The sequence below is a fragment of the Pleurodeles waltl genome, chromosome 7 (genome assembly GCF_031143425.1).
Source record: "Pleurodeles waltl isolate 20211129_DDA chromosome 7, aPleWal1.hap1.20221129, whole genome shotgun sequence".
Taxonomy (NCBI): domain Eukaryota; kingdom Metazoa; phylum Chordata; class Amphibia; order Caudata; family Salamandridae; genus Pleurodeles; species Pleurodeles waltl.
The window spans coordinates 357,059,211-357,073,569 of record NC_090446.1 but is presented as its reverse complement, the minus strand read 5'-3'; the positions used below and the strand labels follow the sequence as shown (position 1 = coordinate 357,073,569).

Below are 14,359 nucleotides of genomic sequence, written 5' to 3'. Positions count from 1 at the left end.
CTTGGGGGAACATAGAATAGCAAAACAAGTGTTATTGCCCCTTGTCTTTCTCTACATTTTTTCCTTCCAAATGTAAGACAGTGTGTAAAAAAGATGTCTATTTGAGAAATGCCCTGTAATTCACATGCTAGTATGGGCACCCCGGAATTCAGAGATGCGCAAATAACCACTGCTTCTCAACACCTTATCTTGTGCCCATTTTGGAAATACAAAGGTTTTCTTGATAGCTATTTCTTACTCTTTATATTTCAGCAAATGAATTGCTGTATACCCGGTATGGAATGAAAACCCAAGGCAGGGTGCAGGTAATTTATTGGCTCTGGGTACCTAGAGTTCTTGATGAACCTACAAGCCCTATATATCTCCGCAACCAGAAGAGTCCAGCAGACGTAACGGTATATTGCTTTAAAACATCTGACATTGCAGGAAAAAGTTACAGAGTAAAACGTACAGAAAAATTGCAGATTTTATCACCTCAATTTCAATATTTCTTTTTTCAGTTGTTATTTTCTGTAGGAAACCCTTGTAGGATCTACACAAATTGCCCCTTGCTGAATTCAGAATTTTGTCTACTTTCCAGAAATGTTTCGGTTTCTGGGATCCAGCATTGGTTTCATGCCCATTTCTGTCACTGACTGGAAGGAGGCTGAAAGCACAAAAAATCATAAAAATGGGGCATGTCCCAGTAAAATGGCAACATTTTGTTGAAAAATTGGGTTTTCTGATTCAAGTCTGCCTGTTCCTGAAAGCTGGGAAGCTGGTGATTTTAGCACCGCAAACCCTTTGTTGATGCCATGTTCAGGGGAAAAAACCACAAGCCTTCTTCTGCAGCCCCTTTTTCCCATTGTTTTGAAAAAAACAAAATTGTCATTGTATTTTGGCTAATTTCTTGGCCTCCTTCTGGGGAACTCACAAAGTCTGGGTAACTCTAGAATCCCTAGGATGTGGGGAAAAAAGGACGCAAATTTGGCGTGGGTAGCTTATGTGAACAAAAAGTTATGAGGGCCTAAGCACGAACTGCCCCAAAGAGCCAAAAAAAGGCTCGGCACACGAGGGGGAAAAGGCCTGGCAGCGAAGGGGTTAGAAGTGAAAATGTAAAGCTTACATTCAACTCAAAAAACATCCAAAGAGTCTAGACGTAAGCTGTAAGTGACAAAAAACTAATTTCTAAGTTGATGAAAGCTAAATGCACAAAAATTGGTTAAATTCTCTCCACATTTTTCAGCTCCTACAGTTTTTGACGGATATCCTAGGGTGATGACTCATCCACTAGAATTGGGATAGCATTTTCTTCACATCTTTACTTATTTTTAGAGATATGGAGATTCAACAAATGGTGAAAATAAATAAGAGTTGTCACCATCTGCTTGACTGTCTGAACCTCACTGACAGAAGTTAGCATATTCCAATACACATTCTAGGTTTATACCTATAGCAGAACTGAAGTTATTAGTACACCTTATTTCCAAGTATTTTGAAGAATTCAGATTTCATACCAGGTCAAGGAGCAAACAGCCTGTACTGCATCAAGCAGTTGTTATTAGCACTATTTTAAGTTATCAAGATTAAGCGTGGTTTCTCTGGGAGTAGAAATTAATCAATTTCGGGACATCAAGAGGTGGAGGGAGACTGAAATCATTCTCCTGCATAAGACATTTAAGGTTTTCAATGTCTTTAATCATTATTACTAGGGGTCCTGGGGCCTTCATGAATTTAAAGCGGAACAGAGTGCAGCCCTAGGTAAACAGGTAATAATGAGAGCAAATGTGTGTAAATATATATGTACTTGACGCATGGTATTACTAACAAGATGAAGTCCCAAACCATGCAAGCCGTCACAATACAAAAGGTTAGTCCATCCAGTCAAATGCCTTCACTGGAAATAGGGAAACTGTACTGCAAGACTTACTGGGAAAAAAAACAGTAACAATAGTGAACAGACATGCATCTGCTGATGTTAGAAGTACAGGAGCAAACCTTACTGCCTGCGGTTTGGTAAGACATTTCAAAATCTACATTTTCTGAGGAAAATCTAAAAGATGGTCTTTGAATACAACGGGAATTAAGAGTGAACCTTTAAAATGTTTGTCTGGAATTAACTCTAGGAACAAATCTAAAAATATTGGAAACTAAATATCAAGGAGCACAATATAAAATTCAGCTGAAACATCAGGCCTCACAGACTTCTTAAATCTTCAAACAACTTCAACAATCTGGCAATATGCAACAGGGGCAATAAAGGGTTAGATTCACTTGTGATATTTGTGGCATACATGGTATTTTTTACAATGCAAAATTAGCCAAAAGGCAGTGGAGCCCAGTAAAGGGTCAAAGATAGCAATGTCAAGTGAGATTTCGTAGTTCTACCTGGTTTGTGAGCTGTTGATGCGCTGTAATGTATTAACAGTCTACAAACATGCAACCTCTACTATCATTCATTGAAAAACATTTTGCTTTAAATCATTTGTGAAACACTCTGAGGTTTAACTGTTATTCTAAAATTCTGATAAGATTGTTAGCAAAAGTCGCCCAGCTTTCAGTCAGGGCCCCAAAAGCAAACTAGTTATCCAGGATGCAGATTCCTAGACTTGGGATCTCATTAACGGATAAAGCCAAATCACAGAACAGGGAGGATGGCATGGTTGGTGAGGAATCTGAGGCTAGACAGATTCTATCCCAGAAAGAGTGTTACCAATGGTCAGTAACTTGGTTAGTAACTTGTTCTTCTAATACGGACTTTAGTTGCAGATTTCTCACCTTTTAAATAGATTCCAAATCAGTAGCTATTTGGAGGTGGGTCTATAAGTTGACTCAAACCAGAAAGTCCTGCAGGACAGAGCGAGCAAAATGCCACTCTGTGAACCTGATGTACGTACGCAGGCCTTAGAGAGGCTGCGTTTTGGCCAATGTGTAGCAGATCTTAGTGCAAAGCAGAGCCAGCAGTAGATGGTCATCTTGTGCACAGCCTTCCCTTTTTCTGCTCCAGAGAATTCCATAAAGAGACGATCGTCCAGTCTGGTCTTCAGTATGATCAATATAAAAGAGAAGCTCTCCTGGGGTTCAAATGGTAGAGTCTCTATTCCACAGAGTCTCTACTAGTCTTATAAGAATAAGGCTAAGCACAGAATGCCGGTAAGGTGATGTTTTAACCGATGTAGAACAACTTCACGACTTTATGCAAGAAAGATACCTGTGCCCCCAAAAACAACTTTTCTGAAATGGAGGTGGTGTACAGCGAGTTGTCACAGAGGATGAAGCTCACTCACATACTGCATAAACTTTATGGCAATGAGGAACACTATCGTGTGTGAGAAGCCACAAAGGACGGCTGTGAAGTGGCTCAAAAGGAGAGCACATTCAAGCTAATCCTTTCGCTGCTAGGCTTTTTTTGTATAATGGGGTAGTTTGCGTAGGCCTCCATAGCCTTTTGTCTGCAAAAGGTATCCATGCCAAATGTGAGTCCTTTTTTATCCAACATGGTGGGGATTGAGAAATTAGCCAAAATACAGCTACTTTTTCCTGGGGGGGGGGGGGGGGGGGGGGGGTGGGTGGTGGTAAAAGGGCTGCAGAAGAAAGTGTCTTTTTTCCCTGCATATCGCATCAACAAGGGTTAAAGTGCTAAAATCACCACCTTCCCAGCTTTCACGAACCAGCAGACAAGAATCAGAAAACTACATTTTTCAACACAATTTTGGCATTTTACTCGGAAATAGCCCATTTTTCCACTATTGTTTGAGCTTTCAACCTCCTTCCAGTTAGTGGTGAACATGAGTGTGAAACCAATGGTGGATCCCGGAAGGCTATATATTTCTGAAAAGTAGACAGAATCCGAATTCAGCAAGGGGTCATTTGTGTAGATTCCTCACGGTTTTCCAATAGAAAGTAATAGTTGAAATAAAAAAAATATTGAAATTGAGCTGAAAAAAACAGCCATTTGTGTCAGTAACGTCTTCTAATTATAGCAGATTTTCAAAAGCACTATACCGTTATGTCTACTGGACCCTTCCAGGACGATTTATAGGGCCTGTAGGTTCACCAAGAACCCAGGGTACCCAGAGCCAATAACTAAGTTGCACCTTGAAATGGTTTTTCATTCTGTATCGGATATACAAAAATTCATTTGTTAAAATATAAAGAGAGAAAAATAGGTATCAAAGAAACCTATGCATTTCCGAAATAGGTACAAGACATGGAGTTAGAAGCAGTAGTATTTTGCACATCTCTGATTTTGTGGCTACCCATTCTAGCTTGTGAATTAGAGGACACTTATCAATGCAGAAAAAGACAATCAATAATAACACTTGTTTTACTATACTGTGCTCCCCGAAGTCTCCTGATAAAAATGGTACCTCACTTGTGGAGGTAGGTCTACTGCACGCAACAGAAAACGGGCCAAAAGTCAGTGCACACATCAATTTATTTTTTTTGCCCAAAACTGACCTTTTTTTTATTGCAATGTGCCTAGCTCTGGATTTTGAGTCCTAGCTCAGCCAGCACCTAGGGAAATCTAGCAAACCTGTACATTTTTGAAAAAAAGACACATAGGGGAATCAAGGATGGAGTGACTTCTGTGGCTCTCACCAGTTCTGTTACCTAGAATCCCATGCAAACCTCAAAATGTGCCTAAAACACATTTACCTCACATTTCTTTGATGGAAAGTTCTGAAATCTGAATGGAGCAACAAACTTCCTTCCACCCTGCACTCCCCCAAGACTCCCAATGAAAGTAGTACCTCGCTTGTGGGGGTGGGCCAGGTGCTGCAATAGGGAGGCACCCAAAATGTATTGTTGAACAATCAAAATTATCTATCAGAAAAACAACCTATTTTTGCAAGGGGGGCATCTGCGTTTTTGGTCCTGGGTTCAGCAGCTATCTAGCAAAACCTACCAAACCCACACATTTCTGAAAACTAGACTACCGGGAGAGTCCAGGGAGGTGTGGCCTGCGTGGATCCCCCAACGTTTTCTTATCCAAAATCCCCTGCAAACCTCAAATTTAGCTAAAAAAAAACAAAAACAAATTTTCCTCACATTTCTGTGTAGGATCATCGTGACGGCACAAATTACCTACCACCTACATGTGGATCCCCAAGCTGGGATCCAAAAGGGGAAGGTACCATTAGGAAGGGGAGAATCTCGCCTTTCCAACGGTACCTCTTCCTTTGAAATTGCTGCCCAGGGGGCTGAGATGTGCCCGAGCACCGAAGAAAATAAAAACCACTTTCATTTTTCCTGTAATGGCGTGGGTGCGCTGATCGTCACTAGAGAGAGGGGATCTCTTTCAGAAGGAAGGAGAGGGGATAAATCAAAAGGAAACCCCTCTTGTGCATGCACTATAGGGATTTTTCCAGTGCCATGCGCGGGGATGGCCGGGAGCCATCCGACACTCATGGGCACTGCAGCGTTGGACAGCTCCTGGCCAGCCAACGCACACAAGGGGTTAAGGTCCCACTGTGGCATGACTATGGGAAATTGAGGAAGAAATGGTTTCGTACTGTAATCCTAGTTCTGTCTCAGAGGAATCTCTACTGAAATCATAAGCACTGAATGGTGCCGCCCATGTTCAGGGAACATGGAGCGCTTTTTTACAATATATTTTCTTAAGTGTGGATGTTCGCCTTTCTTCAGCAAGGCCAGAAGAAGCACGTAAGATATCAAATGCTTTGCAGCCTACAAATGAGGCCATATTGGCCAACTGCTTTAATTTGCAATTAAAAATCGTTTAACATATACTCAAAGAACCAGAAAAAATTTGCTGGAATTTCGTTATCTGTCCTTACAAATCTCATTCACAAGCCGTTTTTAAAGGAAAATGATGAAGGAAGAGGCCAACGTAGATTTCATAATTTCATATATGCTTCATGATTTCATATATATTTTTTGAATAGGAGAAGTATTTTTCCGGGTCCTGACGAAGCGCCACGGGATAAAATTTTGACCCAAGAAGACGCGAAACATGTTGACCATAAAATAGACAGGATTAGGCGTACTACCCTTCCTTCTTTATAGAGTACAGCGGGGACATTATTCCCGCCAATACTCTGAATGTTTTCAATCTTGGCCTGAACCTTTCCTGTGATACATTAAAATTATGTCTTAGGCTCAGAGCCATTTTTATTTTATCCTCACTCTCCTTCACTCACACATCTTTTCTCATCCCTCTAGTCAGTTTTCATTCCAGACCTTCACCTGGCAAATTGCCTTCGGTTGAGTACCACCCCCATCAGTGGGCGGTCCGCCAGACATTGCAGCACCGGTCTAACGTGGAGATAGCCAAATGATGAAACATGTCACCCTAGTGGGTGCTTGAGGGCTCTCCTGATACTCTTTGTATCTCTGACTTCATTCGCTCTCTCCTTCCTACACTTTAAATAGGTTGGATGCCGTATGGAACAGTGTACCTTTCTTTATATTATTTCATCTACTTTCCTGACAGCCACATCCCTGACAGACGTCCACAGTGCAGGACCTTCCCCAGGTGTACCCTGAGGAGCAGGGAGAAGATTTGCCTTCTTGGAACAGAAGAGCACTGCAGGCAGCAGGAGGCGCAGTCTGAAGATGGGACAACGTGTGAGCGACGAGAGGGTCAGTCACCTACCAGGGCTCTTACCTCTCCTGAAGTTCTCAGAGGGAGGTGGAGATCCAAAAGGGAGACCATCTTCACAAACCTATTATTTTAGGTCACCATTGACGATGTCTAGTCAAGGTACACTGTGTACATGCTCACCACCGAGAAATGAGTCCACCTCAAAAAGGAGACTACTTTCGCACATCAACACATAGGAAGTCGACAGAGAGGGATTCTATGACACGAGACGCAGGAGCCGTTCAACGTCGAATAGTCTGTCGATGTCGAGACATAGGGGAAATTGACGTCAAGATGTTTGTTGATGTTGAGACATTCTAGACCTTTAGAAGGAGTCAGAAAGTCGAGACTAAGAAGATTACCATCCACATCTGACATGGATTACACTAGGGCAGCACTACATATTCGCCCATCATGCTTCCAGATTATACTACATTTAATCCACTGCCATCTATTTTGCCCCCGCCTCTTCCTCAGACAGAGACACCTTTGGAAGCTCCTTCTCCGATGAGGTCTCTTGCTTCCCCCTTGAAGATCAAGGTTTGTTCAGTCCAGATCTCACTTCAGTTCACGAGCATCTTTGAGACATATTCATCAGTCTTGGCACTTCTCATCTAGAAGCTTCTCTTGTTGCACTCATCTCTATTGTCCTAGGTCCAGATCTAGGGCATGATCAAGGTGCAGATAACTTTATTCTACCTCTTTTCGGGTACAGGAAGATATTCATCTTACACTCACAAATTCTTCTCAGCCATGTCTCTCCAGTTGATGACCACAACTCTTTCCAAGAGGTGTTTGTGGGAGGTGCAACTAAAGTGAATATTCCATTGCTCTGCTTCAACCACTCAAGAGCAGAATCTGAATTGTCCCCAAACAGGAGAGCCATGTCCATGAGGGACAACTGGAACCCACCTGAAAAACTGTCTGTCAGCAGCCAAGCATGCCAACGAACGGCGACACTAGTGCCAATGGCTCACCCAGCAGAATCACTGGTGTCCAAATCACAACAAATTGTGAACTTGTGTAGCCTGGGCGAGGGCAGGTCGGGGTTCTTAACAAACACCAGGGAGGACTTGAGCCACTGAATCCCAAAAGGGTATGAGAATGGTGCCCCAGGAGACAGCCGGCATTTCATTGATCTATAAGCCAAACTGGTGCGCAAGTAGAGTCTCTCTTCAAATTATACCACCCAGGGTGACTACCTATTGGAAGAAGTAGATCAAAATGTAATTGGGTTTCACCTGGTTGTACATGTCTGCACCACCAAGCTTTCAGGAGAAGGGTGATGAGATTAAAATATAGGATCATCCACAGCCGGGCAGTGAAGTGGTTTCTTCTGGAGGCTGACTAAGGGGAGCGTCAGAGCAAGGTTTGGACCACATCTTCAACAAGTTATCTGTACATGCCCCTTTAAAAAGCAAGGGGTGTTCATCAGGTGTTTGCCCCAATAGGAGGACTTCTGTCAGGACATTAGTCTTGATCATCAAGGTGGGGAGTTGGACGTCAAGGACTTCCAGTGCTCTATGTTCTCACCATGGCATAGGAAGCGCTCCCCTCAGTGGCAAGACCAGGGTTTAGAGAAGCCCCAATACAGGGGAAGTATCAAGGCCACTAACTTCCTGCAGGTCATCATACCAATTATCTACATGGTATGGCTGTCCAGTCTCTTCAACCACATCGAAGTCAAAGTCCTAATCTGTGCAGAACGTTGAATTCAGGGTGTGTGTTCTTTGTGGAGGTGGAAAATCGAGTGGAGGAAATGGGGCCTCAACAGTGGCCGCACACAGCCGTGGTCGGACCTCTGCCGACTTGGAATCAGGGAGGGCAATAGGTACTTTGTCTTCTAGAGTTGATGGAGTCAGCGTCAAAATGCCAGGAACTGGTGGGCATCATGGTGCTGGAGGCAGAGTCGGAAGAGGAGCTGGAGGTGGCTCTGAGATGGTTTTGGAGGGTCCAACCTGTACCTAGGGTAAACTTGCTGGTGATGTTCCCATAAAGAACTTCTCAGCTCCGCCGGGCCCAAAGGCACTCCCGAGGGAGCCAGCAAGGATCCAAAGAGTATCAGCATGGCCTCGCTGAACTCTACAATCTGTTTCAGAGTAGCAGGTGGTCTCGAAAACACGGATTGTGCCGGGACAAACTGCAGGATACGCTCCGAAGTGAATCAAGTCTGGAAGCGAGTCAGAGGTGTATGGTTAAGCTCCCATTCCTTCTCAGAGGAATGGGAGTGCTTTTCCTTCATCTTGCATTACAACTTTGATTGAGACGAAGACTGACCACAGGAACGCCTCCTGTGACTTCTAGATCTGGAATGGGACTGTACTTTTGACTTGGACAGGTCTTGTGGCAGGGCCTTCTGGTGCTTGGAGATATCAAATTCCTTGCGGTCTCAAATGGCCTTCGGGTTCATCGACACACAATCACTGCAGGCCTTTCTGTAGCGCCTCAACCACAGGCAAATCCAATGAGGATCTATCACAGACATTTGTTTGGTCAGTCTTTACAGGGCCCAAAACTGTTATTTTGGGGGTAAACCTTCCCTTGCACACTGAGGTTTGAAGATTTTGAAGAGGTAAGGGTCTCAAACAGACAAGAGGTATCTCCACATACACATCTGGAGTTGGAAAAGGCATGGAACTGACGTCAGCTAATGCAGTGGTGCCTTTATAGGCTCCGCACAACATTACTGGAGTGGAACAGCATCAGTGTGGAGCTGCATGGCACCACCTACCAGCAGACAGAGGTAATGCAAAAAAGTTTCAGGATCCAGTTTGACTGCCTGAGAATATTTCAAATGCGCGGAATTTGAGGCTCGTAGTCAATCAGAAAAGAACATACATCATTTGCAAGGTACTTAAGATGTGTCAAACATTTGCCTGTGATGTGTAGCATATCAAAGTAGAAAACAACACAAAATATAGGGTAACCTGGCCTCAAGGTTAAACAGTTACAAAAATGACCACAGTAAAAGAGTTAACTATCCGTCATTTACAGCATATTTAATATTCGCCTAATCTTAATGTTACCTTAGATTATTTTTTTTTAACCTACCTGAGTTGGTCTTCAGCTTGCTGTGCATTTTTTTTCTTCCTCGGAGGCTTCTTCTTTTTGGGCTTGCTGGCATTTTGATTGTTCTGTTTACTGTTCACACCAAAGTGTCCAGCAGATATGTCACTCTGCAACAGGTTTACCAACAAAGGACTTGTAAGAGTTACATCCTTATTACCAGGGAAGCCAGGGTTCTGTCCACAGTTCATCTGGTTCCCATTGGGTGCGCCACCGAAAGAAGTGTTGAATGGTAGCCCATGTCCTGGAAAGTGGTTCCCCTGACTGCTGCCACCCTGCATCGCTTGCATGTGGGCCTGTCCCATGTTGGTTTGCTGCAAGGACATTTCTGGCATTATCTGTGCAAGGGACATGTCACTATTCATATTTGTAGCAGGATCACCATGCTGCTGATTTAAGTGCTGTCCTGGTCCCACTCCTCTCAGACCCTGCCCCTGAATACCCATACTCTGAGGACTGCCACTCACAGAGCCCTGCTGTGACATCATCTGTGCAGCAAACTGCACCATATTTCCCTGCATATTTGGAGTCTGGCCCCTCATAAGTTGAGTTGAGCCAGTCATGATGCCAGGCTGGCTTTGTGAGGCAAACTGTTGTTTGTTTGCTTGCATTTGATTGGCCATTATCTGTTCCATCATCGAATTCTGCTGCATTAAGGCCTGACTTTGAGGGCCCACCATCTGATTATGCGTTTGCATCATCTGCTGACCAGGCTGTGGAATCATCTGTTTAGTTGGTGTCATCTTTTGCTGAGCAAGGCCAAGATTCTGATTTTGAGAGGAAATCATCATTTGGCTTTGGGGCATAAGCTGGGTTCGAGGGATTATCATCTGGTTTTGAGTGTTCAAACCACCTTGAGATTGAACATTAACCAAATGTCCTTGAGAGGATATGATCTGTTGGTGCATGGCAACTTGCTGAGACTGTGGTGCTTGTTGAGGCTGTCCCTGTATGTTCCCCAAGTTTATTTGTAGAACACCACCACTCCCACCACCTCCACCTTGCTGACTGTTCAGGTTTCCATGAAGCCCCATAAGATTGGGCTGCATCATATTACTCGGTCCTTGGGTTCCTTGTGCCTGATTCTGCAGGCCAGCTGCTTGACCTTAACCGGAAAAAAATGTATTAAGCACAACATATTACATATGCCAATATTTTGAAAACATTATGCCAATCAGAAGTGTAGAATCATTTGATTTTTAAAGTCTGTACAGATATGGGAGATGACTTAAGTTAACATCAGATAACAGTTACTGTACTGAACAAAGTCCAGATGTAGAACAATGTTAAATAGAGCATTAATCACTAACAACAGCAATTTAAAATGTTGGAGTTTACTCAGTCTTTACTGGCCTAAAAATCAAAATTATATGATTCTCCATAAAGGTGGAATTCTGCCGTATGAAGGAGTTGAGGGGAACAGACTGAAATTATCTATTTTGTTTGGTAGCTCAATGACTAAGATAACTACTAACATAGCCTTGTCCTGAACTCCGAAACAAAACAATACTAGTAATACTATGCAACATGTACAATAGGAGTTTTTTTTTTTAGCAGAAGCAGTCAAACATCATTGACCAGTTGTTCAACCTGCTCATATTTATACAAAATATGTTATGGGTGGAGAGGAATGTCTCTTCTGGGATTCCTTAATTTGAAAACTGTCTTTGATGAGGTAGACAAAAAAAAACTCATGGTTACCCTAAAAGAGTTCAACTTGATTAAGACACTAAGCCGCGTTCGGATTGCCGGGGCCGGCGGTCATCCGCCGTTTTTGCCCCGGCTGGGAGAATCCGCCAGGGCAGCGCTGCAAGCAGCGCTGCCCTGGGAATTCTGACCCCCGTACCGCCAGCCTGTTTCTGGCGGTTTTCACCGCCAGGAAGAGGCTGGCGGTAACGGGTGTCCTGGGGCCCCTGGGGGCCCCTGCACTGCCCATGCCACTGGCATGGGCAGTGCAGGGGCCCCCTAACAGGGCCCCGGCCTGCTTTTCACTGTCTGCATGGCAGACAGTGAAAAGCGTGACGGGTGCAACTGCACCCGTCGAACCGCCGCAACACCGCCGGCTCCATTCGGAGCCGGCTCCTGTGTTGCGGCCTCATTCCAGCTGGGCCGGCGGGCGCTAACTTGGTTAGCGCCCGCCGGCCCAGCGGGAATGTCAGAATGGGGGCTGCGGAATTTTGGCCACGTGGCCGCCCGCCAGAGTTGGAATCACCCCCTAAAACTCTAAAGCTCTTTTATCTTGATAAAAACATCACAGTAAAAATGGGCACCAATAAAGAACGCAATTAGCCTATTCCGTTCTCGAGAATTGTTTGCCAAAGCTGTGTTCTAGCATCCATTCCTTTCAATCTAATAATAAATTGCCTGAAGGATGTATAAGCTGATACGCCCAGTATATCCCCCCTTTCTTAAATCACCTGACATATTATTTGTTGGTAATGAGCATCTGCTATCTAGTACTGCAAACAGGTTAGCAAAACTGATAGGAGCTGTTAGATTATTATTATTTTTTTAAACATGGGAAAGGCTTACTGATAAATTGCCCAAAATGCATGTTACTAGTTCTTGGTAAGCCAAAGTATGTCATAAGAATATTTTTTTTATTCACAATGTAGAATCCAGAGAACACGTGCTTGCTTATTTGGGAGTCTAATTTAATGCAGTGGGTGCTGCAAAGATCAGCCTACTAACAAGGATTAAGATATTATTAAAAGCAAGTTCTGTATATTGCTCTAGAATCTTCCCTGTTTAAATTTAACACTTGCGAAGTGTGCTAAGATGTGAGTTTAGTACATCCCCAGGCACGCTGTGCTAAAACGAATACTGTATTGGGTGCGTGTGAGCACCAGCCTGCAAAGTGCCTTATATAGTGATGCTCTTAGTGATCTATTCAATAGTTTTAAAGCACTCTTACTGGGCATGAGCCCGCAAATCTTAGCAGTTCCTTGAGGTCAGCGGTATGTACCACACAGTGCTCTGGATGGATGTGGAAAAAGAGTGAACAACAAGACATTTGGGGCTGGGTAATGCCATAGTCTTTCAATACCAAACTAAACTATGTGAAATGGGAAATAAACTCAGGGAAGCTACTTGCCCTCATGAGCAGGTATAAAGAATACACTCATACCATAACCCAAATCAGAGATGAGTCTGCATCTTTATATACCACCAAGTGATCCTTCCTGTGTTCACAAGATATTACTCTAAGCTATAACAAAATAATCAGGAATAGAAATTCTTCTGAAATGTGTGAATATATGACGAAAGCCCATCTACCCAAAAGGGATTAACAGTGAAAATGCCTTCTTAAAGGTACAGTCTACCCTAGAGGAGGTTATAACCATAATAGTTCAAATGCCATATCGAAAGAGCTCAGGACCACACTACACTCTGCTATGATTTGCAAAATGAACAAGCAACTTACCTTTAGTAACACTCTTTCTGGTGGACACTCAACTCCAGATTTCTCACCTTGGGAATGGGAATATGAATGTAGGCGTTCTTGAGGTCTAGCGCAGTCATGAAGTCACTGTGCTGCAGCAGGAGGATGAAATCCTCTACGGTTACTATGTGGAGTGTTAGGACAGGATGTAAAGGTAGATTGGCCTGAGGTCCAGGACGGGCCTGAAGGGAGCTGTCCTTCTTGCCCTACTGATGAGGAGGGCTGGTTTTAAGGCCCTTTTTGGAAGGAGCGCTTGGATCTCTTATTCTAGGATTTTGAGGTGCTCCCTGCTGAGGCTGTGTTCGCCGGATGTGATGTTGAGGGGGGATGAGAAGTTCTAGGTGGTAAACATGGTGAATCACTGCTAAGACCCACTTGTTGGATGTGATTTTCTGCCAGCATATAAGGAAACACTGGAGCTCCCCCTGGCAAGTGTTGTGTGACCAGGGAGAGGTGAAGGCAGTCAATTTTTGGTGGTGGAGGCCGTCTTGCAAGAGTCCTCTTTGCACTAACTGTGGTGCTTTTGCCCCTGCAGGCACCCGTGCTATAGCCCATGTTGTGTACTGCTGGTAAGCCTGATGGTGCTAGCTCTGAATGGAAAGTTTGGGAGTGGTGATTTTAGAAGACCCTGCATTGGTGTCACTGAAAACGCCATATGGAAAGGGCTCAGGACCACACTACTCTCCTGCTAAAATTTACAAATAAAAAAGAAACTTACCTTTGGGTACACTCCATCTGGAGTACACTCCTAACTGTAGATTCCTCACCTTGGCAATGGGAATATGAATCAAAGTGTCCTTGAGGTCTCATGTAGTCATGAAGTCACTATGCTGCAGCAGAAGGATGACATCCTCTACAGTTACCACGTGGAGTGTTAGGGCGGGATGTACGGGTAGATTGGCATGAGGTCCAGGATGGGACTTAAGTGAGCCGTCCTTCTTGAGGATAAGTAAGAAGAGAGAGTAAACTTGTTTGCACTACTGACGGGGGGAGGCTGGTTCTAAGGCCCCTTTCTGGGGGAGCGCTTGGATCGCTTATTCTAGGACGTTGAGGTGCTCTCTGATGAGGCTGTGATTGCAGGATAGGATGTTGAGGAGGAGGTGAGAAGTTCTAAGTGGTAACCATGGTGAATCACTGCTAAGACCCACTTGTCCGATGTGATTTCCTGCCAGCATATGAAGAAACACTGGAGCACCCCCTGGCAGGTGTTGTGAGGTGAGGGGAGTTCATTTTTGGTAGTGGTGGCCCTCTTGCAAGAGCCCTCT

The 14,359-nt window shown here is 44.1% G+C and overlaps 1 protein-coding gene across 6 annotated transcripts in view; it reads right to left on the bottom strand.

The window, feature by feature from the left end:
- The window catches only part of NCOA6 (nuclear receptor coactivator 6), a 535,183-nt gene that overhangs the window by 248,285 nt on the left and 272,539 nt on the right, over positions 1-14,359 (bottom strand). For all 6 annotated transcript variants that reach the window (XM_069243803.1, XM_069243799.1, XM_069243801.1 and 3 more), the window contains one exon: positions 9,638-10,757. In XM_069243803.1, the coding sequence (XP_069099904.1) occupies positions 9,638-10,757 (1,120 nt within the window). The remainder of the gene's footprint in view (positions 1-9,637; positions 10,758-14,359) is intronic.